General features: G+C 38.5%; 1 protein-coding gene across 1 annotated transcript in view; it reads left to right on the top strand.

Annotated features, from left to right (window-relative positions):
- MACF1 (microtubule-actin crosslinking factor 1) overlaps positions 1-26,887 on the top strand; it is a 208,887-nt gene that overhangs the window by 3,854 nt on the left and 178,146 nt on the right. Inside the window, exons 2-3 of the mRNA XM_025041357.1 lie at positions 14,955-15,016; positions 24,882-24,971. Coding sequence (XP_024897125.1) covers positions 14,955-15,016; positions 24,882-24,971 — 152 coding nt within the window. The remainder of the gene's footprint in view (positions 1-14,954; positions 15,017-24,881; positions 24,972-26,887) is intronic.

The raw sequence follows: 26,887 nt of genomic DNA, 5'->3' as shown, positions 1-26,887 counted from the left end.
CATTCTCACCCCACCCCCATACCCACCCCTAAACTGTCTTCTAACTGTAGCCAGAGTGATCTTTCTAAAATACAGAGCTGTGTCACTCTTTTGCTTAAAATCCATCAATGCTTCCCCTTTGCTTTTAGAAGAAATTTCACACTCTACAGCATGACGTGAAAGGATGTTTATGATCTGCCCCCTGCCTATTTCTCTAGTTCATTTCCTGTCGTGGCCTCACAAGCACTTAGTATTCTAGCATCATTTAAAAACTTGCAGATCTCTACCTGAAATGCCTGTACCCTCTTTTTAACTGGACTGCTTGATACTTGTTCTTTAAGGTAAGTAGCACCTCAGGAAAGCCTTCCTTTACTGAAATAAGATTTACTCTTCTGTGCCCCAGTAGCACACTGTTAGTACTTCTTATTCAAACCTGTATCGTCATTTCTCTTAGCTTGTCTCTCTCCTCACTAATTAGATTCTATTTGACTATAAGATCTTTAAGAACAGGGACTCTTAGGCATCTCAGATTCTCAAGTGTCAAGCAAAAGAGGTGTCAGTAAATGTTACCTGAACTAATAAAAAGGGAATTAAGATAGCATTAGATATAAACTAGCAATCTAACTATATCCTGTTGATTTGTGTATTTATAGAGCATGGCGTAGCTTGATGTGTGGTCTGAGGTGGGTGCTCATTATAGATTAATTGAATGATATAGAGTTGCCCTGTGTTTTAGTTTATTAATATCTCACATCGTGGTAGTATAAACAAGAAAAGAACTTTCTAGTTAGTTGAGAACAACATTTGCATTTTTGTGTATTTGCAAAAGGACAAAATTTTTCCTCTCTAGGGTCTTGTTTTCTTTATCTATAAAACAAAAGGATTGGACAACCCAATCTCTTAAGGTTTTTTCCATTTCCAACATCCTTCTAGGAGGACCAACTATAATCCCTGGATCTGGACCATCATCATTTTTTTTTTTAAAGCGGCTCTATCACACTGTTGAATCATATTGAACTTAAGTTAGTTATAAAATGGCCAAACCCTGTACACAAATTGTTGTCTCTCCTCCAGAGACTGCTGTACCTTTGGTTTTCTTGAACTAAAGCATAAGACTTATAGGTATCCTCGTTAAATTTTTTCCTATGAGATCTGTTGCAGCTTTTTGAGATTGCTTTGAACTTTGATTTCTCTATTTATGACTTTAACCGTGCATCTTCCCATTGTATTATCTAAAAATTTGTTAAGCATGTAAAAGCACTCAATAAATATTTAAATAAGTGGTCATGTATTGAATGTATCTTTGCTCAAATAACTAAAGCATTAGGTGTTTTAATTAAGGCGCAGTCTTTATTCTTTTCTTTCTTTAGGTTTTTTTCCCCTAGATTTGTGCAATATGGTAGAAAGACCACTGAACCTGGAGTCAGAAGATCTGGGTTCTGACTCCTGACTCTTCCGCTCACTACTATGTGATGTTAGACTTATTTCCCATGGACTTCAAATTTCCAATCTGTATGAGAAGAAAAAAGACTAAAATCTCTAATTTTCTGTGATTCTGGAAGTGTGAGCATCTGGCCCATACTTGAATGCAGTATGGAATTGTGGTTGAGAACAGGTTGAGAGTCTGGGGTCAGACTGCCTGCGTATTCATCCTAGCTCTTGCCCTTACTGACAGAATGACATTAATATATCTGGGCCTCTGTTTTCTCATCTGTAAAATGGGATTAATAATACTGCATGGTTGATTTGAGTTAGCTCTTAGGACACCTTTTGCATATGGTAAAGACTATATTGTTTTTCCGCTATCATAATTTTTGCACAAAAGATATTGACAATATTTTCTTGTGGGATGCTGGAACAAAATATAAGTGCTTGTCTTTACAACTGGGAATTAAGAAATGTGAAAGAAATTGCTGTACACATGAAACTAATATAATGAATGTAAAAAAATTTTTCTAAGTGAAAAATGAAATATGATAAAAGCCAATGTGGGAATATATAAAAAGTTAGTGTTATATTATGAATCATTATCTTATATATTAGAAGGAAAGAAAAACTTCTGCATCAGCTTTAATATCCTTAATAGTGGGTGATTTTGACATTTTAGAAAATAAATATATAACTTCAATAATCTGTGTTATTGTAAGAAAGCCAGTAGCTGTAAATCCTCAGATAACTTCTGGTCATGTGTAGAAATGTTGGCCTGAACCTCTTCCGTCAACATTTTAAAGATCTGCAGGTAGCAGCCAAACTCACCTTTTCCTACTTCTAACATCCCCGGACATCTAATGAACTATGAAATGACTAGTGGTTGGGCAAAAATAAAAGAGAATGGCCTGGATAATTACTATACAGGTTGGTTTTCTCTGGATAATTAAGAGCTGACTCTACTGTCAGCAGGAGCTTCCCTTTTGAGGCTCAGGACCTCCTAGGAACCTGAAGGGAAGGCCTGTCTCCTGGCAGCTAGACTGACCTTGTCCTCAACACTCTCCCATACTTTCCTCAGTCTGCAGTGCCTTCAGGAGCAAGATTCTGCTTGAATGCCAGCAGACTGAGAAGACAGTCTTTGGTTCACCTTCTTCAACCCTTACCCAGTAATGATTATTTTGATTTTTGGAGACTGTAAAATTATTTAGTATTTCTAGAAATAGCCCCACATATTTGTTTGGAATATGCCCTAAATCTCCAGTTGGCCATAGTCAAGTGTTCCTCCTAAGAATATTCTACCTCCTTACACATAGCAGCTCCTCCACCCCAGTTTAGTTACTCTGGTTTAGGTCCCCCTCAGAAACAGCAGAGTATAACAGGAGGCATAGCTTTGGAGCTGGATAGAGCTTGTAATCTTGGTCAAGTTATTTAACCTTTTTAAGTCTTAGTATTTTCATCTCTAAAATAGAAATAGTAATACCTTCCTTAGAGCATTGTTGGGATTAAATAAAATAATATTTAAAGTGTTTAGCACATTACCTGTGAACTAACAGTTATAGTAGATGCTCACTTAATTTTAGCTTAGGTTATTGAGTACCTTCTAAGTGTGTTAGAGACTGGGATATAAAGACAAAAGGTAGACTCTGCATTTGAGGAATTAAATTTAATAAAGGAAAAGGTTACTAAATATGAATCAGGAGATGTTTATTCCTTCCTATTCTCTCTTCCGTATTCCTTATGCATTTCTTATCCTAGGACAAGGTAAATTCTAAGAGGACCCTTCCTCTCCAGAGTTAACTAAGAAGAGTCTATTAAGAGGAACAAACTGAGTAGAGTTGTCACAGGTTATCGGGGTGACTGGGAGCTTAGTCAAGGAGGGATAAAGTCAGCTGCGAGTCCCGTTATTAGTAAGTGGTAACAGGATTATTAGCAGTTTGTAGGTGGGAGGGATGCCCAGTAGGAAGTGAGGAAGCTGTCAGGGGACTGAGGCAGGTTACAGGGCTTTTTTATCAGAAAGGCCTGCTAGGCAAACTCTGGTTTACTTTTTTTTCACTTGAAGTCTTTTGGGATTATCTCTGGAAACTTGCTTTACTGGGTGCTGCCTCTCCCTCCCTGCCTTCAGGAACAGGATTGGAAGTAGCATTAGCCTGAAGAAGTCATTCTATTTAGGGACCTGGAGCAGAGGGCCAGTGATTAGGCCCTTATCTTTAGTGGAGCCTTTCTGAGTGGTATGAGGCCAGGATCAGGGTGTCTGTCTCCCTGACATCGGGAGAGGCTCGGCTTTTCTGTCCCCTGGTTGGGTCAGAATTACGAAGAAGCAATAGATGGGCTAGGCCTTCTGAATGAAAAAGCCCTTCATTGTGTTTTGTCAGCATTCCAGTGTCTGGTACAATTAGCCAAGGCTCAGAAAACAAGTTGGACAACAAGCAAGCAGCCTTCCACTGATGGATAAAGGGATTTCTGGCACAGCTGAGTTAAGTGTGCTGATTGCAAATACAAAGTCGGAGGGCATAGGAAGAGGAAGGGGACTTTGGGATGACATTCTTGGCTGGATGAGGGGAAAGAATGGAGCAACAAGCAAATGGTATTTTTGAAGTTGATGAAATCTGTGGTGCTAACCTACCTGAGAGGCTGGCTGGGGCTGAGCTACTCTATAAAGTAGGTGGAATCATTGGGGAGAGAACGACTCTTCCCTTTGGGCAGCTGTAAATGTGGGGAAATGAAGCTCTCTTTGGAATCTAGAAATCTATTGGCAGCAGACAGTGTGTGGGTTCGCTCTACTATAGTGTCTCCCATTGTGGGATCCTCTCAGCTGGTTAACACTTTATATGTACTTCTGCCTGAGAAGAGGCAAGCCTGAGGAGTGGGTTGTTGGGCAATGAATGTACTGTTCCTGACTTGGCAGTAAGCCATTTTACCTCACCAGCTCTCCTGCCACTGTCTTAAGATTCACCAGGTCACAAGCTTCTGCTCTGCAAACAGAGGATAACTCAAAGACCAGCTTCTATCTGCTCAGGCTTTCTCACTTAATAACTCGGCTAGACTTTTACATATGAAGTTGCCACCTCTGCATGCTGCTTTTGGTCTGAAAACACTGAACTGGTGCTGCTTTTAAATAGGATGCTACTTGCCTGAATACCTGGACCCAGTTTTTGGAAGTGCCCTGGGGAGGAGCTTCTTCTCTGACCTCAAGAGGAGAAGGAGGTCAGTAGGAAGTGGTGGGCGGAGCCACTTCTCCGTACTTCTGCTGTCTTTCTCTATTCATCGCACAGCCCTTTGGCTGTCTGTTCATCTCAACGCCTTTTTTGAAGAGCTGCAGCGGGTACACAGACCACTAGCCGGTGGGCCTTTGGGACACCCTCCTTTTAGGTGAGGTCAGCAGACACAGGGGCACCATGTGGCCCAGTTACCAAGATGAACACGAATTCAACGCCCACCTGGTTTGCCGCATGTGCTGTATGGGTTAGTATGTGAAGTTCTTTTCCTTGCCTGGTCCTGAGAGTCCCAAATAGCCCTTGCGCTCATTGACTCATAGGATTGCATGGGTTTTGAAGCCTTGCAGGCGTTACAAACTTTGGGCTTGTTAAAACATGCAGTGGAATAGGCTGGGGAGCCCTACTTCCTGGGGAACTTCTTAAGCTTGTAGTGACTGGCAATTAAGAGCCTAAGCTTTGGGTGTGGGACTTTTTTTTATAGAGACTGAATTCATGCTCATGCTTCTGCCTATATCAGGAAACCACTTTTAAGTTGAAGTTGCACAGTTCTGAAAATGCAGGGTGTATTTTTAGCAGAAGTTGGTTGCTTACGGAGCCTACCTCTGAGCAAACTGGAAGCGGGGGGTGGGGTGGGGTGGAGAGAAGGGAGGAGTCGTGGCTTAGGTTTCTTCTTTGGAGCTGATTTCTCATTCTCTTACACTTACTATCTTCTGCCAGCTATGAGGAGGAAAGGATTGATGATGGTCTGGGGCTGGGACATCAAGGACAGTTAGAGGCCAGGAGGAAGGTCTTATTGGCTGTGACATAGATCTCTCTTGATAAAGGAGAAGAATTCATTTAAATAATGTTCTGTGACTTTGAGCAGGTGGCCTAGCCTTTTTGGCTAGAGGTTTCCTTGGCTTTTAACTAGGGCGTATAGACTGGTACTGGAATGAGATATAATTCATCAGTTCTGGGTAAAATAAATAGATAAGGAAAATATAATGTGTCTTTCATAAAGCTAAACTTACCCAAAGAACTGCCCTTTATTCTGAAATTGCCCTTCCTACTATTTTTATGTTCAAAAAATTATGAAAGAATTATTAAGTGGTAGCTTGTTTTTAGATGTCCTTATTTAGCAAAATAAAAAGTTGACAATGTTAGGTTTTCTGATTTATTTTAGAGAATCTACTGGTTTGTGAAAACTAAGTTTGGGAACTACTGGATTGATAATCTACTAATATCTTTTGATTTTCTATTCTGTCTCTAAAGCAGAACAAAATTGTTACCCAAGTAGGTTCTGATCCTGTCTCCTGACTATTAGGCCAGTACTGCCAAATATTTAAGTGCTTCCTGAGAAACAAAGCTGGTACTATAATAGTGTTTGGGGCACAGAGAGGGGCAGCTTTAGTCAGTTATTACTATGTAGTCTAGCTTTCTATCTTCTCAGCATTGAGATTTCTTCTCTGGAATCTAGAGGAAAGAATCTTCTGCCTGGAGATAAAAGGCAGAAGATTTTTTTTTTTTTCTGTAATCTGAGAAGTATAAGGAAATCTAGACTCTTTATTAAAAGTTTCACCGCAAAAACTATGCGCTGGATATCCCCCAGCGCATCCTACCTTATTTAGTCCCCTGGCAGTGGGACCTGATAGTTAAGAAAATGGACTTCGGCATCAATCATCTGCATGGGGCTGCTGCTCTAACCACTTAGCTGTTATAGGAACTGGAAGAATTGCTTAACTTTTCTATGCCTTCGTTTTGTCATTTGTTGGCGGGAGATTGAAATAGTCCTTAACTTGTAGAGACATTGTGAGGAGTATATGAGATTAAAGCACTTAGCCCAGTGTAAACTCCTTAGGTAATTTTGGTATGGCTGGTTCACAGACTGGTATTTAGAAACCATTGATTTTGCCCAAACTGCTCATTTTACAGTTTGAATCTCAGACTCACAGAGGGAGAGATTAGTGCCTATAAGGTAAGAACCGTAGACCAGAGGCCAGGAATTCAAGTTGTAGTTTTGATTCTGCCCCCATGTGACATTTTGAAGTTCTTAAATCTCTCTTGACTTTGATTTCTCCATCTTTAACATAATTTTTTTAAGGATTCTTAAATCTCTATCTCTTTGTATCTGTGAAGTATTTAGTATTCCTGAATGTGGCTCTCCAATAAATACTGTAGAAACTATTGAGCTTTTTCTCCCTCTTCTCTTCCCTTATATGCCTCTCTCTCCATCTCTGTGGCTTTCTTTTGTCAAAAATGCTTTCTTCTGGCTTTTTTTTTTTTAATCTGTCCTGTGTTCTTTGATTCCCAATAGTGAAAAGAATTATCATTAATAAAGTTAAGATTTTCCTAAGAAATAACATAAAATTTTAATTTTGCGTTGAAGTTTCTAGGGTTATCACTTCCTCAAGTTCCCAAGTCTGAGACATTTTGAGTCTGCACCAACCTTTGATGATAGAAGCCTTTCATGAATCCCTGTTATAGTTATAGCTCTGACCTCTCCTCTGCCCTTCATTATATAAGATGATACTGTGTTGCCTTCTAATAATTTCATAGTGACAGTAGAGTTTGGTGGTTAAAAGTCCAAGATAGACTGAAATTTGAATCTTAATTCTACTTACTATGTGACTTTGGGCAAATTATCAAGAAGCCTTTTTGAGCACCAATTTGAACTATAAAACAAGGATAAATAATGCATACTTGATAGAATTATGAAGATTAAATCAAATACTAAATAAGACAGGCTTTGCATAGTACCTGCCAACACAGAGTAAATGCAATAAATATCTAGGTCAGTCCTATCTCCTAAAGTTGACATATATACTAACGAAGATAGGAATCATTTATCATGCTGGTGTCATTATGCATTATTGGTGAGACATTACAGTTGCTTGATCGCCATTTCAGCCCATTTTTGAGTTTACATTAAGTAGTGCAAAATCACCTGGGTCCAGATGTGGCAAGAATTTAGGAAAGCTAATTGTAGAGGGGACATCCGAATGGAAATCTCTGCTCCCTGCTGAAAAGCCATCTTTTAATTATTATTTGAGAATATTTCTTAGTCTGACTTTGAAAATACCCTCTTAAAGTATCCTTATAGATGTAACCTTGGCACATGGTGGACTCTCAGTATATATTTGTTAAATGAATGAGTATTCTTGAGTGATTACTATTGTCCTAAATGTTACATATATAAGGAAATATAAAACATGATTCTTGACTCTAAAGCCCTAAAAGTTCAGATAGAGAAGTAGAAAAATGGGATTTACATATAGAGATAGCTAACAGTAGTATTTATATGCTGGATACCAAGTAAATTGAATAAACATGCATCTATAAGCATCCAAAGGTGTCTGGCATAGCCAGAAATGTGTAAAAGAAGTGAGACTTCAGGAAGACCTGGTAAGGAGGCTCTAAATTAGATAAACTAAGAAGAGGAGAGTAGATAGATATTCCAGTAGGGGGAAAAGGGTGAACAAAGGCAAGAATGTGAAAGTGGAGTTTGGAAACAATGAGATCAGATTGGATGTAGTTGAGTCACACAGGGGAGAGTGTAAAGATAAAGTTGGAAAAGTAGGTTGTAAATTTTTTCAGGTCAGAGGCCATGTCTTTATCTCTTCCAGCCACTTAACCCTTAGTGAATAAAAACTGGAATTGAATTTCATAGGGTTGTAACTGGCTGTGGAAACTAAGGAGTTGGACTTGATCCTCTGGTCTTCTGGGAGCCACTAATGGATTTTGAATAGAGGGGTAATATGGGCAAAGTGGTGATTTAGGAAGATTTGTCAAAATAGGCTGTTCCATTACCACAATCTCAGCTGTCAGCTGTTAGCTTCAGATCTTGTACCCTCAATTCTGAGTACTCTTCTGAACTATAGTCCTAAAGTTCCAACTCTCTGCCAGAAGATCCTGCTAATACCGCATTATTTTTCTCCTACTTTACCCAACCTACCTTCATCCAGTCTGTGCCTCCTTTTATTTTCCTTATCTCAAGGTACTTATTCCTCCCAGTTGTTCTGACTAGGAATGTTAGAATTATTCTATCTTGAATTCTCCCTTTCTTGAACACTTCTAGTCCTGTAGTTAAGGGCTATTAATATGTGGCTTTTTTTTTCCTGCTGTCACGGTGCTAGTTCAAGATCTTAGATGTCTTTCTTGGTTTTCACAGTAGACCCCTAACTGGTTCTTCTACTTCTTCTATCTCTCTGCTGTAGTCTGGCCTTCAGTCCAATGGAAGATTAATCTTTTCAAAACACCTTTAGGTTCAGAAAATTTCAGTGGTACTTTTTTATCTACTGAATTAAGTACATAGTCATCCAGCTTTCTGGAGTGATATGACCTCAGTTGATCTTGCTAGCTTCCTTTCTTATAATGTTGCTGAATGTACACTGTACATAGCTATACCATTCCCTAAAACACATCCTGTATACTTACATATCTTCAAAGCGCTGCTCGTGCTTTTCCTTCAGTTTGGAATTCCTTAACCCCCTTTTGGGCTGCCAAAATCCTACTTGTCACCCAAGGGTTTAGTTCAAACACCATGCCTTCCATGAACTCTTATATCCCTCTGTCAGAATTAACCAACTCTGTGTTTTATGCAGCTTGTATCTGTTGTATTATTTGCTTGGTGTTATTGTTAATTATTTCCATGTTGGTCTCTGCCACTAGATTGTAGACTTCATGAAGTCTGTGAACAGGCCTATTCTGACTCTCTATTTCCCTTCTCTGTCAGCTCAGGTATCTCAGTTTTAAATTTCCAGGCAGTTGGTGCTTCTTGGGGTTCTTGAACCACTTGTGATTTTTCTGCAGCCTTCAGGGAAACAAACAAAGGCTCTTTTCTCATTTGCTTTTTTAATAATACATGATGCACTTCAGTTTGGAATTCCTTAACCCCCTTTTGGGCTGCCAAAATCCTACTTGTCACCCAAGGGTTTAGTTCAAACACCATGCACTGGGGCCACGTTGTAGGTTATGTTGTAGGCTGTCTCCTCACTTTACCCTCATATGGTAGAAAGAGGGTGAGAGAGCTCTCTGGGGTCCCTTTTATACAGACAGTAATCCCATTCCTGAGGGCTCCAGCCTCATGACCTAATCATCTCCTAGAGGCCTCCTCTCCTAGTACTATCACATTGAGAGTTAGGGTTTCAACATGAATTTGTGGGGGGGGCAGGGGGAACATAAACATTCAATTCATAACATATGGATTATAGCAGGGAAACTTGTTAGAAGTAGGAAGAAAGGAGAGTTCAGTTTTTGATAAGTTGAGTTTGAGATGAGCATGGAAATTTTAGGAGGCAAAATACGTGTCCAAACTTTTAGGAGACACAGAGTAGTATTTAGGATAAAGGGCTTAACTGGAGATATGGATTTAGAAATTATCAATGTATAGGCTGTAGTTGAAACCATGGGAGTAGGTGAAATCAGTCTGGGAGAATGTAAGAGAACAGCTATTCTTAACTATTTTGTTAGTGCGTGTGTGTGAAAAACTATGTTTTGCATATGCATTTTTAGATGGTTTGTAACACCCTTACCTCCAAACCCATCTATGGATCCTTGGATCCGTGGATGTTCCCAAGAACCTGTAATCTGGAATGAAAAGGAAAAAAAGCTAAGTAAGGATGAGTAAACATTTAAGGGTGGGCAAAACAGAGGGAACTACCAAAGAGGAAGGACAAAAGCCAGGGTACAATGGAGCCTCAGAGTCAAGAGGGAGAATAGGTTTAAAAGATGAAGGAATGATCATCCGTGTCTTCTAGGTTGGCAGTTAGATGATTATAGGAAAAATAGTTTTAGTGAATTTGTGGGGCTGGAAGCCAGGTTACCTGGGAGAGTAAGAGGTGAGCAAGTGGAGACAGCATTGTCATCATATTTCAGGAAGCCAAGGGGAAAGGAGAGGTGGAAGCTACAAGATATACAAGCTAGGGGATAATTGTTGGATTACGGTTCCTGGGGAGAAGGGAAGAAGTGGGATCCATATTTTAGGTAGACGGACTTGCCTGGCTTACAGGGAGGGATATCTCTGCCAGTAAAATGAAAATAAAGAAAATTAGGGTAGGTATTGATAGCTTGGTGGCCTGTAGCAGTTTTAAAGTTGGAAACAAATATTGAATCCTTCTAATTAAGTAACCCCCAAGTGATTAATTGGTGCCTCAGTGTATTCAACCTAAGAATTTTCCAGTGAGCAGTTGGGTTCTCCTTTGTCAGTTTATAGCCTTTGGTAGGGCTGAACTTATAAGAAACATCTAAAAGAATATCGCTTTTTCTGTGATCGACTGTTTTCCTCTCATATAAGGGTACCTTCTGAAAATTCTACCTCCAGAAAGATCTTTGCTGGACCTGGAATTAAATTAGGGATTTAAGTTTAGGGAGCCAAAGCTTAGACTTATTACTAACTTCGAAAGTCTGGGCTATTTGGGGCATTCTGAAGGTCTGTGTTAAAGTTGCTCCTTGGCTTCCCTAATGAATTTCCTTGCTAAAATAGTAAGATCTTAAACTCCATGCTCTGTAATATCCTCTTGTCCTGATGCTTAAATCATGAAAGAACTTTCATGTAATTGATGCGGGTGTAACATAGGACCCTAAAAAAAGAATCTTCCAGCTTTGGGGCAAAGTTGTTCTATAAAACCTTTTCTGAGGAACTTACGGCTCAGCTCTGAGCAGGCAAACTGTTTCTTGGGAAGGGCTTATGATCATGTTGCCCTTACATTTATATTCAGAATAAGTACTTGGACCTCTTCCCCCTCAATTGAAAGTCAGTTTTTTAGCTCTTGGAAGCATGACTGACATGACACCATCAGGTTTCCCGAGTCCATTATCCCCATGGGAGGGCTTGGTAGGTGAGCAGAATAACTATGAATAGTAAAATTAAAAAGACTCAATTTGCTAGTTCTTCAGATAAAAGAAATAAGGCAGTGGACTAAAAAAGGAATCACATGAATTCTACCTCTTCAAAATGTTGATTAGTTTAAAAGGAAATCTGTTAACTTTTTCTTTTCCATTTATGTGTGTATTGTTAACCTGTTACGGCAAGCATATGTCACTTTTATAGTAAAAGAAATTCTAAAAAGAAAAATAAGAGAAAACTTAGGACTTCAGAGTAAGAATTTTATACAACTAGAAACAGACTATTCTTGGTTATAAAGGTAATAAATATAGTGAAGCAGAGTCGGTCTGGTTTTGGTGAAAATGTGGTGGGCAGAATTTCTAGTTAGCTTTAATTTTGTTTTTCTGTCATGTCAGCATGTCTCAGCACACAGGTGAAGATGCTTGTTTTGGGGTATTGGGATATTAACCTATGGACTCGACTCTTGTAGGTAACTTGGTTCTGGTTTCATTCTATGTGTTTCTTTAGCCAGTCTTCTAACCATATATTGGCCAATCAAGAAAGTTTTCGTTCTTGTTTTAGGTCTTATTATATAGAGCTTTAGCTGTTAGAAGCTGTGGGAGATACAAAAAAGTAAAGCATGATCTCTTTCCTTAAGGAGTTAATGATCTTATTGGTGATGTAAGAATAGTGTATTAAAAGTCAGAGCTCTATATAATTATATAAGTGCTGATGGAATGATTAGCATAGTAACTACCATAAAAATTTGGAGAACAAAGAGGCTATTGAGAAAGGAAAGACTGCTGGAGTAATTTTTCTCAAACAAATCTGGTCATGTCATTCTCCTATTTAAAATCTTTCAATGCTTCCTTTTACCTTCCCCTTGTCAGTTTCTTGGAGATAAAGTTTGGACTCCTTAGCTTGTCATGAAAAGTCATAATTTGGCCCGTGCCATCCTATCTAGTTTTAATTCTCACCATGACCTAATACACTGCCTATCTGTCAACCATCCTTAATCCTGAGCCGTTCTTTGAACATAAGCTCCTCCTTCTCTCCATGAATTTGTATTAGGTAAAACTTTGTCCTTTCTCTTTCTGGTCAACTTCAACTCATCTTTTAAGGTTTAATTGGAGCCACTTATCCAGAAACTTTCACTAACCTCCCATGCTTCCCTCCCCTTCTCCGGTTGGGTTAACCACTTGTGTTATGTTCTTGAGCCCTCTGTGCTTAAGTCTGTTATAGCATTTATCAGAGCGTATTAAAGTTATTTTTCTTCTCTGCTAGCCTATCATCTCTTTTAAAGGTAGGGACTGTGATGACTTTTTGTAACAGTCTGTTCCAAGCAGCCAAAAAGTAAAGCATGATCTCTTTCCTTAAGGAGTTAGGCTGTTCCAAGCAGCTTAGGTCCTTAAAAAAGATTTATTTAAAGAATAAATAAGTGAATGAATGAGCTGGATTTTAAAGAATAAGCATTTGGAGAGATGGAAAGGAAGAAAGAAGCATGCTGTGAAGAGAAAGTGATTTAAATGAGACTATAGTTGCAAGCTGATTCACTTTGCACATGATACAGGCTTGGAAAGGATGATGATGTTGGATAACTGAATCATCATCTAAAAAGATCAAATGATCAACATGTTGGAATGACAGTGGTCAAATCTAATAAAAATCCTGGTTTCAAATGCTTGCAGAATTCTATGAACTATTATTATAACAGTTCCAAATGAGAACCAATAGGTAGAATTTATGAAGCAGATTATGACTTAAATTAGTATGTGTTACTTTATGAGAAAGTGACTTCTCTATTATAAGTTTTAAGAATCAGGATTATTATAGATGTATCCAAGGTTTAGACAGACTTTTCAGCTCTGAACATACGATTTTTTGTTGTTGAGGGATTTGTGTATCAGCAGGGAATTAGATAACTTCTAAGGTTCATTCCAATTCCTAAGTTTTGTGGTCCCATAGTAGGAAGAGATAAATTTTCCTTGAAAAGCAGGGAAGGATTCAAGGCTGAAAGGAAGGATGTGAAGGTAAGACTATTGAATGGTTATAAACTTAGAAAAGTAAGCAGATGTGCATTTACCTGGAAGTAGAGAGAGAGAGTGTGGCGTTGTTTGGAATGGCCCCTTTTTAGCTTTTACTAGGGGATTAGAATGAAGGGAATAACTGGGCAGTAGGAGAGAAAACCTAACTGAAGTTTATATGAATTACTAGTGAACTAGATTTGTATAATTCTGCCACTTTGTTCTGAAATGTTCTCTGACTTGGAGAAGAAATGGATGAGTTAATCAATGTCGATAATTCAGGCTTAGAGGTTGTCATGGTGAACAAAGTAGTAGAATATTAGGCAGGTGGGAGTCCCTGGGGTATTAGTGAAGGCAGCTTTGAGTCGCTTAACCATATTGTGTGGTATAGACAGGGATAATCTTAGATGTTCTTAATAAATAGGGGAAAATAAGAATTGAGTGATTGAAGATTGAGAATGATTAGGAGGTATGAGAAATTGATCAAGGTAACTGCCAAATGGTATGTTTGAAGAAAGGATGTGGCTGAATATGATTAGGAGATAAAGGTCAGTGGAGCCAACCAGGCTCCGATACATCGTCAGCATATATATTGAAGTAATTTGGGGATCCTGCCAGAGGGTACTTGTAGAAATAATAAATGTGAACCAAATTGTCAGGGAAGGTTAAGGTAGATTTGCCATGTGGAGGGGGCAGGCAACAGGAAATGGGTGATGACTTTTTGAGGATGATTTGAACAAGATGGTATAGGGAATGGCTTGGGCTTCAAACAATTAGAGGAGTAGGGCTGATCAGTATTCTGAAAATGGCTCCAGGCAATTGGCAGTTGTCGGAGAAAGTGAGTCCTCTGCAGGATTGAGCCTCTGTGGAGCAGTCATTTTCAAGTATTGATAGTCATATTTGTGTCAGAGAGGTGAACAACGTTGAGAATGGAGTGTTTGCCTACAAAGAAATGGGGGCTCTGTAAGATTTAGGAGAAGGTAGGGAGGGAGGAGCTGTGCAGTGAGGGAACACTGGGCAGCTTTGAGAGTTTGGCTGGCTGGTAATGGCTGATGAGAAAATTAGAACATAGGAAGTACTGGGGTAGGAGAGGGGAGGAGTAGAGCATTGATCAGGCAGAATGGTGTAAGAAGAGTGAGATTTAAGCACTGCAACACGAATGTCCCAAATGCCGAGGCCACTCCACCCTTTCTGTTGGTGGTATTCACAGCTTTGGCTTTTTGGAGCTTGCTGTGGGGAAAGCAGGGAATCACTCTGCTTCCCAGAGAATTATGATGCTAAGGAGATTTTGCCATGTCATGATTTTTGAGGCACATGATTGTATTATTCTTGAAAGTAACAACATGGTCATTACGGAAGAGGAAGTTCATATAGGTCAAATCTTCCCAACAATAAGATACTGTCTCACAGTTCTGTGGAAATTGTCCCCATGGTCCTGGAGAAAAGGGTGTGGGAATCTGTTGCCCAGGTAGTGCTAAGCCAGTGCCTTCTGTGTTTCCTTTACAGATGAACGAGACCGCGTTCAGAAGAAAACGTTCACCAAATGGGTCAACAAGCACTTGATGAAGGTAAGACTCCTTCATAGATGCTGCCCTAGCACCTCTGGCTGCTTTTAATCTGGATCTATCAATCCCTTCTCTCAGATAGTTCAGATTGCTTGCCGTGTGTTCAAGTTGATGGAGATACATGTGTGGCTCCCCCCGCCCCCCAATTAAACGATGAACACAGTCATAACAGTATGGAAACTTTTACTGATCAATTTTTTGGCTAGGACAATATGGAGGGAAGATTTTATTTTTATTTTTAAACAGAGAAGAAACCAAGGCAGACATATTAAAGGCCCACCTAAGGATAAACAGTATGACTAATGTGGCAGTCAAGATTTGAAAACAATACTTTTGGAAATTGTATACACTATGACTCAGCAGTTCCATTTATGAGCATATACCCCCAAGGAAATGAGGACTTATAAAACATATGTACAAGAATATTTATAGCTGCTTTGTTCATAAGAGCCCAAACTGAAATAACCCAAATGTTTATCAAAAGTAGAATGAGTAAATACTGGTATCATTGTACAATAGAATAATAGACAGCAGTGAAAAAGACTGCATATACAAAAACATGAATGAGTCTCATAGACATATTGAGCAAATATGCAACCCCAAAGATTTGAAAACAGCTTTTGAGTTATCATAAGTAGTGCTCTGGGAAAGGTCATCAGTGACCTCTTAATTGCCATATCCAGTAGCCTAGTTTTGTCTTCCTCTTATTTGATTTCTCTGTAACACTTGATACTGTTGACTAACTTAATACTCCTTAAAGCCTTTACTTATATTGGCCTCCAGAATACTGCTTTTTCCTGAATTTCCTCTTCCCTCTATGAATGCCTTTTTTCCTGCCTCTTTTACTGGCTTTTCTTCCTCTGTCTAACTCCTCTTCTGTGTTAGTCATGGAGATTGTTTGGTTGCATGGAATGCAAGGAAGCACAAACAGAAAAGGATATAGGGCCATCTCACAGGATCTGATATCTGGATGCATCTGGGCTTTATGAAAACTAAACGTTATGGGATAACTACTCTCTTTTTTCTTTCTTTGAAGCATTGTAGTCCCTCATTTTTATTTCTTTCTGTATGTCTCCTACATTCATTTCTCTGCATATCTCCCATTGCTTGTGTGTGAACTGTCCCTCAAATGGTGATGCAAACCCCCACAACTACATAATTCTAAAGACACAAACACGAACAACCTGATTGGTTGGGGTTTTCTTTTCCTCCATGAGTCAGGTGTCCATCTACAGTTCAGTAAACTATGGCCATGGAAATGGTTGCATAAATCAGACATGGCTCCTTAGGGCCACTTGTTTAACGGGCACTACAGGTGAGGGTGATTTTCAAACTATAAGATATGGAAAATGAACCTTTTCCTGCATTCTTTCCTAAGCCAAGGTCCTGTATATTTGACTGTACTTGACATGTTCATCTGGATGTTACCCAGACATATCCCATACTCAGCACATCCCAAATTACTAAATATTTTCACTCATGGACTTTGCTATCCAAATTTGGAACCTAGAATCATACTATATTCTGTCTTGCCCATCATCTCTCCCTTGTCACCAACTCTAGTCAATCACTTCCAACTCAGAAAGAGTTGCATGTAACTTTTCTTCTCCATCCCTATTACTCTTCTCTAGTCTAAGACCTCTTCATCTCTTGCCTGGAGCATTATAATAGTTTTCTAATAAAGTTTTCTATAATAATGATAATGATGATATTTGTGGTTTATCGAGTGTTTACTATACATCAGACATTCTAAACTAAATCATTCACATGAATTATCTCATTTAATCCTTCAGTGATTTTATGCTGTGGATTCTATTAATATTCTCATTTTGTCTGTGAGGACAGTGAGGTTTAGAGAGGTTAAGTAACCTGTTCAAGGTCACAGCACTACAAAGAGGCAGAACTGAAATTTTAGAACTCAGACAACCTAAAGTCTAGAACCTGCACTCTTCACCTTTTCAGTACTGGCACCGGCTTCTGCCTACCTTTCCAGGTTATAGCATCAAATTCCCTTCATACCTTAAGCTCTTTCTGAACTATGCGCCAGGCTATTTTATGATTCTATATCTTTGCTTTCACTGCTCCCTTTGTGCTCCCTTCTAACTCTGTTCTACCTGGGTAACACTAACTTAACACTCCCTTAATAAATGTTTTCTTGACTCTCATATGGAATTGACAACCCTTTTTTTTTATGCCCCTCCCTGTACTCTGTACACACTTCTGTTATAATACTTGTAGCATTTATCTTTTTGCTGGATTGTAACTTGAAGGTAGATATTCTTCCTTATTTTTTTTGTGCGAGGACAAAGAAAGGGGAGGAAAAAACTGCTATTCCCCTGGCATTCTTTCAGTATGTACCAGTTGCCTCTAGTTTGATGACATGTAACTCTGTCATAATGCAGAACCCTTTTCAGCCGGTTCTCATCTGTCTACTTTTATTTCCAGGCATTCTGCCCTGTGTAGCCTGTGTTGTAGCCACACAAGACAACCCACTGCTCCCTGAACACTATATACGTTCATAACTCTTTGCTTCTTCATTTCTCTCCCCTTAGAATGCACATCCTAGCTTCTCTGCTTGGCCATCATCTACTTACTCAGGTCCAATATTACCTTCCTAAGACTGACCTCTATCCCTTGGACTAAATTAATTGCACCTTCATCTCTATTCCATACCACTTTGGAGAGATGCCTCGTATGTTCACACATTGGTGTCCTCTGTTAGAGCTCTCATTGAGGGCTAGGACTGTATTATGCTACTTTCTCTACCAAGCACTGCACCAGGGACAAAAGAAGTACCCAATAAGTATTTGTTGCCGTGAGTGAATAATATTTTGATAATGCTTTATAGCTTATAAAGGACATTCTTCTCTGACTTCAGCCTGAAGGAGGTCAAGGTATTTTCGCCTTTCAATTTTCATAATTAAAGAAGGTGGGAATTAGAAGGATGAAATGACTCCCCAAGATCACATAGCTAGTGAAGGATGGAGCTAATGATCAATCATGAGTCTTCTGACCAAAAGTACTTATTCTTTCTACTGACTATGCCTGCAGCTTGCTCTGCTTTTATACCTCGTCTCTAATAATCGGAAGAACTGAATTTATCCAGCCTCAAGCTTGTCCCCCTAAATTCTGTAGTTGAATACAAATCCTCTGGTTCCCTGCTGTTCATTTGTAGCTAATGTTGCCTCTTGGACCTCTGCCTCAGTGCTGTATGATGACAGGAAGCCCAGGGAGAGAGAAACTAGATGAACATATCATAGCATTGTTAGAAATTGGAGGCTAGCCAGAGCTATCTGTCATCTCTTCTCAGACTTCCAGCTTTACTGTTCCAATGGCATTTTCTCATCTTGGGATATTTCAGAGAGAGAGAGTCACTGCTAATCAGAATCATTTCTCCTTTACTGGAATTTTTTGAACTTTGGGCTGAGAATTAGGTATCGAGATTTGTTTTTTAAAACACAGGCATCCTTTGCTGTGCTCTCCAAGTACACACAGATTACTATTGCCATTGGCAAGTAGACTGATATAAGATCAAAACAACCAAGTCTCTCCAGTTCTAGATGTAGTTGACCTGGGATCTTTCAGATCCCCAAATATTCATCTGTTCTGGAACAAGCAAATTAATTCCTCTTTATTAGTTGAGAACACTACCGATTCAGTCTTAAAAGAAGTTTGTTAAAGATGTAAGCATCTGAACTATATAAATAACCTAATTTAGAATACAAGCCTATAAACCCAAGAATTCTGCTTATATGCCAGAACCATCCAAAATGAAAAATCTAGGGTTTTAAATGAGGTTTTGTTTAAATTATCCTTGCCATATATCTAGGTCCTAGTAGCTGATAAAGTATATCCCCTCAGAGAGAACTTCAAGAAAGGGTGAGAGGATGAGACAGAATGGGGAGCTCGAGCTTGTAAGAAGGAAGAGAAATGCTTTCTCTGGTCAGTTCCTATTGACTTCAGAAGTTTGTATGTAGAAAAGAAAGGCCAGTATTTAATCTAGCAGATGGAATAGTTTGTTTCATTTTTTACTTATGTATGCAATCTAGAAGCCATTAGCCTTCTGGATTTTAGTTAAAAATTCCTGACGAATGAGCCAAAGTTTTTAAACTCTAAATTTTTGCTAATGTTCTCAATTTTTCTGTCTGTTTGAGGTCTTCTGGTTGAACACAGGGTAGTAGTATACAGCTCTGATGATTCCAGGCAGGCACTCTCTCCTGTGCGTCCTCTGCTGTAGCCGCGTGAGACCGCTCACTGCTCGCTAAGCACTGGGTGTACTTTCACAACTCTGCTTATTCATGTCTGTGGGAAAGGTCGGAAGAAGACTAGCAGTGGTGTTTAAGAGATTGACAACGTAGTGCTGGTTAGACACTGAGGAGAGGAGTGTCGCCTTTGTTACCAAAGTGTGACTATATGGTGGTTTGTGGCTATCTTCCTGGACCTGAGTGTTCAGGGCTTGATTTGATTCTAAGCACATCTCAACCCCCACTGAAAGTTTTGGGCCTACATTTGGGCTTAGATTTTCTACTCTCTGTGTGTAAGTGCCTGCCTATTAAGTAAAGCTCCCCTTTAAGGGTTTTAGAATCATCCTCATCCTCAGAGAATCTTTGTTAATCAGGGTTGGCTGGTACCACTGTTAGATTTCTCAAAACTTAAGGAATTCTCAAATTGAGAGATGATAGAATTCTTATCTGCAAAAAGCCTCACACTTTGCTCCCCTCTCTCCCTCTTACTTCAACAGGGATCCCCAGGTCCCACTCTTACTCCCTGCATTTGAGCACAGTTTTTAGCAAGTGAAAAGTCTAGGCCAACTATAATCTGATTTTTTAGCAATAGGCTTTTCCTTGAGAAGAGATTTGGCCACTAAATCAATACAAAATAACCCTCTCATAGTTTAGAAATCTGTAAATTTGTAAATCCATTCGAAGTTACCAGACTCACTCTCACTCTCCCTGTACCTTTCAATAAGTGTAGACGAGAGTAATTAACACACTTTTCTCTTTAAAACTTTCTCCTCTGACCTATTTTTTGCTCTTCAGCATAGTTTGGATCAAGGAAATTGAGCTGCTTGTGTTTTAACAGTCTTAGGAAAGCATTTCTAGATCAGATTTTCTGCAGGTGTTAAATAATACTACACGATAATTCTTGGTTCTTTTGGGAGGGTTTGGGGAGTCCTTTTATAACTTAATAATGTTGATAATATGTCATTTCACCCTTCAAGCATCATGGAAGCCTGTGAAGGGAAAGAATATTGAACTCGTTCAGGAGAGAGTGATCCAACACTTCCAGCTAAATGGTCTCTCACAGGTTACTTAACTTCTCCAGGCCACACTTCTCCCATATATAACTGAGTGTTAGAGTTAAGTAATCTTTAAAGTCTTCTGGGCTCAGATTCTGATTCCAAGCACCTAAGTGGAATTTATTCCCTTTGCTAGCCACTCAGAAATTGTTTATTTTTTTATAACTTCAAGACAATCTTTAAAAGATTGGGAGAGTAGAGATTTCCTTGGTTTATTAATGCACGGGGGATTGGGGAGGATTGGCCTGGGTTAGGATGGACTTGGCCTCTCAAAATTTAGTTATTCATTACTTTTCCAAAATAGTTTTTTTCAGGATTTAATTTCTACATTATTAATTCGTCCATTTAAAGTATATAATTCAGTGTCTTTTAGTATATTCTCAGAGTTGTGCATCCATCACCACAATCAATTTTAGAACATTTTCATCACCCCCAAACGAAACCCTGTACTCCTTAGTCATCACCCCTAACCCTCTTATATTCTCTCCCACCCCTAGACAACCACTGATCTACTTTCTATCTATAGATTTGCCTATTCTAGATATCTCATATAAATGGAATCATCTAATGTGTGGCCATTTCCTTTGTAACTGGCTTCTTTCACTTAGCATAATGTTTTCAAGGTTCATCCATGTTATAACATGTATCAGTATTTATTGTTGAATAATATTCCACTATATAGATGTACCACATTTTGTTTATCTACTTATCGATTGTTAGATATTTGAGTTGTTTTCACTTTGGGGCTATTATGAACAATGAATGTTGCTATGAACATTCATTCATGTACAAGTTTTTTTTCTGGACATGTTTTCAGTTCTCTTGGGTATACCTGGAAGCGGAACTACTGGGCCATATGGTAACTTGTTATTAGGCTTTTGAGGACCTGTCAGACTGTTTTCCAGAGCAGCCGCACCATTTTACGTTCCCACCAGCAGTGTATGAGGGTTCCAATTTCTCTACATCCCCATCAACACTTATCTGTTCTTTTGATTGTAGCCATCCTAGTGGATGTGAAGTGGTATCTCACTGTAGTTTTGCCTTACATTTTCCTTATAGATTTCCTTATGGAAAGATGATATTGAGTATTTTTCATGAATTTGTTAGCCATTTGTATGTATTCTTTAGAGGCATCGACTAATTTTGACAGTGATTTTCACAGGGAGTGCAAACAGTCAAGGACCTGGATAGTTGAAGTTTTTCACTCATCTTATTTGTTAACAGAGTAGCATGATTATTTGTTGGAAAGAAACATACATATTGATGATTCCTGGGCACTCTTGGCTTCATGTGGCTGCCTCTTAAACTTCTGATGCTTAGTCTATGAGAACTTTTCTTAAGAGATTTTGTGGGAAACTTCAGAGCCAGCCTGGTCTGTGCAGAAGAGGTAAAGACTTTAGAATGAAGCAAACCTAGATTTGATCAGCCTGGCCATTTACTAGTTGTGTGATTTTAGGATGTTAATTGAGCCCTCCAGATGCCATATCTGCATCTGAATATTTTCTTATGTAGAAGCACTAGTAAATGTTAGCTAATTCTTTATCCGTCTCTAGGCAGAGCTTCAGAAACAGGCTATGGTTCTCTGTTGTTAAAAATTCTCCAAGAAAAAAAATTTCACTGCACTCCCCTCCTCCATTACCTCTGTCTATATCCCTCTCTATTGGTTTTCATAGTTATTTGGTTATTATAATCAGACAAATACTGAGAGATATAATAAACTAGTTCTCCTCTAAGTTTCTTATAAGATCATTGAATTTTGCTATTCACAAGTGTAAAATATACTGGAATTTTTAGGAAGTTTTGGGACCTTGGTGTGAAATTAATTTTACATTTCAAAGTGACTTTTTTCTTTTCAGTTTTCTGTGGTACTTAGTATTCTATTGATAACATGATCTCACTTGGTCTTCAACCCTACTAGAATTTATTTAAATAATTATTTAATGCCCATTCTCAATTTTTATAGCCTATATCCAGATCTTACCTATCAAAAATAAATTCCTCATTGTTTGTTTTCTTCTTACTCCTTAACACCAAGTATTTAATATTTTCTGACTTTAAAAAAAATCTATCATTTATTTATAATCTGATTTGCATTCCACTACTCTCTAGAAAATTATTTTCACAAAACACTCATATTTGTAGGAAATTTAAAAAATCCCTTTCTTAGTTCTCATCCTCTTTGTCCTGTAGAATTAGATACTGGTGATCATCCCTTCCTTGATTACACTTTCTTGGTTTTTTCCTACCTCTTTCACTGCTTCTCCACCCCCACCTCTTCCTTTGTTGATTGCTTTTCCATTCCTGCCTTCTAATTTTGGCTTTTCCCTCAGGCTCAGTCCTTAGCACTCTGCTCTTCTTTCTTGCCCCTAACCCAGAAAACCCAACATTTCCCATGTCTCTAGCTAGCACCTCTATGCATATGACTTCTAAACTTAAGTTCTCAGCTGACCCAAATTGAATTCTGGTATTTCCAGCTGCTGTAAAAACATTTCCATTTGTAGCTCCTTTGTTGCTGTTTTAAATTCAACATGTTTAAAACTGAATTTATCAAATTCATTTCCTTTCTAACCCTTGTGACTGTTCGTTTCTGTTAGTGGCGCACTGTGGCTGTTCCAGGCCCAAGGCTTGAAACCTTGGACCCATTGGAGGGAAAGGTCTTGAAGTATTGGAGCCAGCTACATGGGCTCACAGAGCTAAATATCACATGTGGGGGAATTTTATGAGGTGATTTGTAAGCACAACCATTACTGAAAATTAAATTGTCTAAATTTACAATTAAATGCTATTTAAAATAAAGGTAACGTTACTTAAAACTCATCACTTCATAATTATTTTACTACATGTTATTATTGTCTGTGCTTTTGAGGTTAATTATGTCTGTATCTCTGTGATGAATATACTATATAATGGTGTGCTACTGTACATGTCTTCCCAACATCACATTCTGTCATATTATATTAGCAGCTTGAAATTGGTCATGGTGGGAATATTTACATCCTGGAAATCAACAAATGCTACAAGTCCGAGCTGGGCATATTATTTTGTTCATTGTCTAGGTTTAAAGTGATAGAGAAAAATGTAGATATTGCAGATTAAACTAAAAAGTGTATCATGTCTTTAGTGAGTACATTGTGAATAGCACAGAAAATCGAAGAAATGTTCTTTCAGTATTCAAAAGCTGTTATGCAGTTCATCATGAACCATTTTCTCCAATCGGGTAATCTACCCATCACCTTACTCCTTAACACACACACATACAAGCATGCATACCTTGCATGTTTCTACCTCTGTAACTTGTCATATCTGGTTTTCCCGTTTTCTTTCTATCAAAACATTTGATAACCCTTCAAGTGTTTTCTCTTTCAGGAAGTCTTCCCAGATATTTCCAGTCTTTATCTTTTCTGATTTCCTTCCCATTTTGAATGTTAGAATATAACAATTGGAAAGGACTACATTTTAGTTTTCCTTGCAAATGTAGAAATCCCAATATCCCAGTCTCTGCTTGAAAAACTTCCAGTGACTAGAAATTTACTACTTCTGAAAGTAGCCCTTTTTATCACTGTCTAGAAAATTATGTTGAAATGAATCCCCTTCTTTGTAATTTCCACTAATCTTCTGATTCTGTGTTGTAATTATCACTCAATGAAGTTATCACTAGGCTTAGAATGAGTCAGAAGACCTACTGCCACTTACCTAAGCTATGTGACCTCAACATCTCAGAGCCTCAGCTTCCTCAGTTTCTCTTATAGAATATGGGTAATAAACAAAGCTCACAGGGCAGTTATTTGGATTCAGTAAATAAAATGAGATTATGGTGATTATAAAGCATAGTAGTGAATGGCAAAGACTCCAAAAGACCAAAGTGAGCAGTTTTTTTACTTGTGACCTTGGGCAGGTTTCTTAACTGCTTTTTGCCTCGTTTCCTTGTGTAAATTGGAATAATAATGAAACCTGCCTTATAGATGTGAGGGATAGATGAGAAAACATGTAAAGCATTTAGCACAGTGTTTAACTTTAACCACACATTTTTCCAAAATGAGATTTGTTTTTCTTTAGTTTCAGGTATAAAATTGGAATTATTTTTCCCCAAAAGAAAATAACTCTCAAATTCACTATGAGAACTTGGTAAGACAAGGATTAAATTAGATGTATGCCCATGAAACATGGAGCACCTGACATTTTAGTTTCCTTCGTAGCATTCTGGAAGGCTTTTCTAGCTCCTCTGGACTCATCTACCCACCATTGGCCATTGTACCACATTTTGGTCCATAATAACTTCTGAGATGTTTCACGATGCTTAAGATTCTCCATCTTCTTGTCTATACTTTCTAGAATATTGTTCAGCGTTGGCTAGAATGTGTAATAGATTTGGCTTCAATTTTAAAAACACATACACTTCTGGTAAGGGTTACTATTTCATGTGTTGTACTACAACCTGAAAGTGTCTGAATTTTATCATTGTTTCCAGTCTCAAATTTTTAAATTTGTCTTTGAACCAGAGATTCTTGTGTAGATAATAAAATAATTCAGAATCAAATAAAAAGCACTCTGTTTTACTCTTGCGCACAGGTCCGCAAGCACATCAACGATCTTTACGAAGATCTGCGTGATGGCCATAACCTGATCTCTCTGCTGGAGGTCCTCTCGGGCATCAAACTGGTGAGCTGCTCTCTTATCCTAATGAATGACGTCGCAGGTGTGGCCCTGTTGGTGACATAGAGTTTACAAATGATGTAATTTTATCTTAATTTACATCGATGTATCTCATATATTCTCATTACATGATGGATTCAAGTATCAGTGATATTCCTTTCACAACTTCATGTTTTCTCCTTACTTGTTCTTTATCTTATCTATAGATATTAGTAATATTTCAGGAATAGTAGATTCATATTTAAACATTTTTGAATGTCTATTTCTATATAGACTTCTCCCACTTTTCCATTTATTGTGAATTGTTTAATTTTCTGCATTCAGCTAAGGACTCGAAGTTTACACATGAAAGCCCAGGTGTTTAGAGTTTTTTTTCCCCCCAATTCACCTTACTTTCTTCCTTCTATGATTTACTGAGTCTCACAGGTTTAGAGAAATGCTGAAGTTGATACCTGAGGATAGCCCTGGATGCAGTACATTTGGGCTCCTTGGACAATTAATTATGCCTGCCTCCTCTCAAAATGTATTAAACATTGCTTGCAGGAAACACCTACATATCTGAGGGCATATCCCACGTGATTTGGCTTGTCAGTTGAGAATTCTTGATTTGTTTGCAGGATCAAAACAACCTCACTTGGCGGTCCTATTGTTTCATATATTCGAGCCTAATGGAAGCAGGTGATCCTGTGCAGTTTCTGTTCTGTCTCTAGCAGCGTAGACAACATACTTTTGTGTGGGTTGAATACTGGAAACATCTGCGAGGAAAGAGAACTGAGGAGAGGTGCACAGCTTGAGTGGTCTGGGAAGCTCAGCCCACTCACTGCCTTTGGTGAATTCTTAGTCATTATTTGTTGTGTTTCTAGAACAGAATTTGGCATGTTAGACCTTATTCCTTAAGTAATATTTAGCTTCTTCTAGGATTGGGCTTGGTTTTCACATCATTTTGCCTTGCAATAGAATTAATTTTATAATTTTTAATGTCCTAAAATTGACAGATGCTTTTATTAGCACAGGCAGCACATGGTGAATTCTAGTTCTTCTCTGGCCCTCATTTATAAATCTCATAAGTAATTGAAATTTTAACTTCACCGTGCTGGACTTTACTTTTCACTGCTCAACAAGTTATATTTTGTGCAACTTGGCTGGTATATATGATGAATTTGTAGTGATTTTATATTGGAAAGCGACATTTTTGCTGACACTGCTTGCAAAACAGGTTAAAACCATTTCAACCTTATTTCTTTTCCTAATTCTTGAAAACTTGCAGGTGTATATGGAGCTTGTCATAGAGTTTTATCTTATCACCAAAAACCATTCAAATAGCTCTTTCACAGTTATTCACATTATCTCTTTATCCCTTAGTTGATTCATAAAAGCAGAGAGGGTAGGTGGCCCTTGGAGAATTGAAGATGTGTTTCAACATAAGATGTGTCCAATAAAACCATCTGCTCTGGTTTTGCATGTTTGGAGGTGGGAGGGTATTTTCATATTTATTTTCATATTTTTAAATTTTGCGTTCATCTCCTTTTCATTTTTGTGTTGTAAATTTCCTGTTACTCTGTCATGTCTTTGCCTTGATTGGTGGCCAAAGGAGCCAGCAGGGCTGAAGACCCTCCGTCTGGTGAGCATGCCCTCCTGGCGCCATACAAACAGCGAGGAGCAGGAGGAGGAAGATGATGATGATGTAGTAGGTTCTCCTGAGGATGCCAGCATCCCAGCTGGCACTGCAGGGCCATCAGAGAGTCTGAGGTTCTCTAGGTCTCCAGTAGCTCAGTTACCAATTGCCTTCTTCCTTGTCCACCTGGGAATATAGGTCCCAAAGAAAGTGGTTAAAACTAATTGTGCCTCTTGCTACTGTTAGATGATCTTGAAGTGGGAATTGTTTTGCTTATCTGAGAATGGTCGGCACAAAAAGAATAATG

The sequence above is a fragment of the Pteropus alecto genome, unplaced genomic scaffold (assembly GCF_000325575.1).
Source record: "Pteropus alecto unplaced genomic scaffold, ASM32557v1 scaffold39, whole genome shotgun sequence".
NCBI classification, from domain to species: domain Eukaryota; kingdom Metazoa; phylum Chordata; class Mammalia; order Chiroptera; family Pteropodidae; genus Pteropus; species Pteropus alecto.
This window is presented reverse-complemented; position numbering and strand designations above follow the sequence as displayed.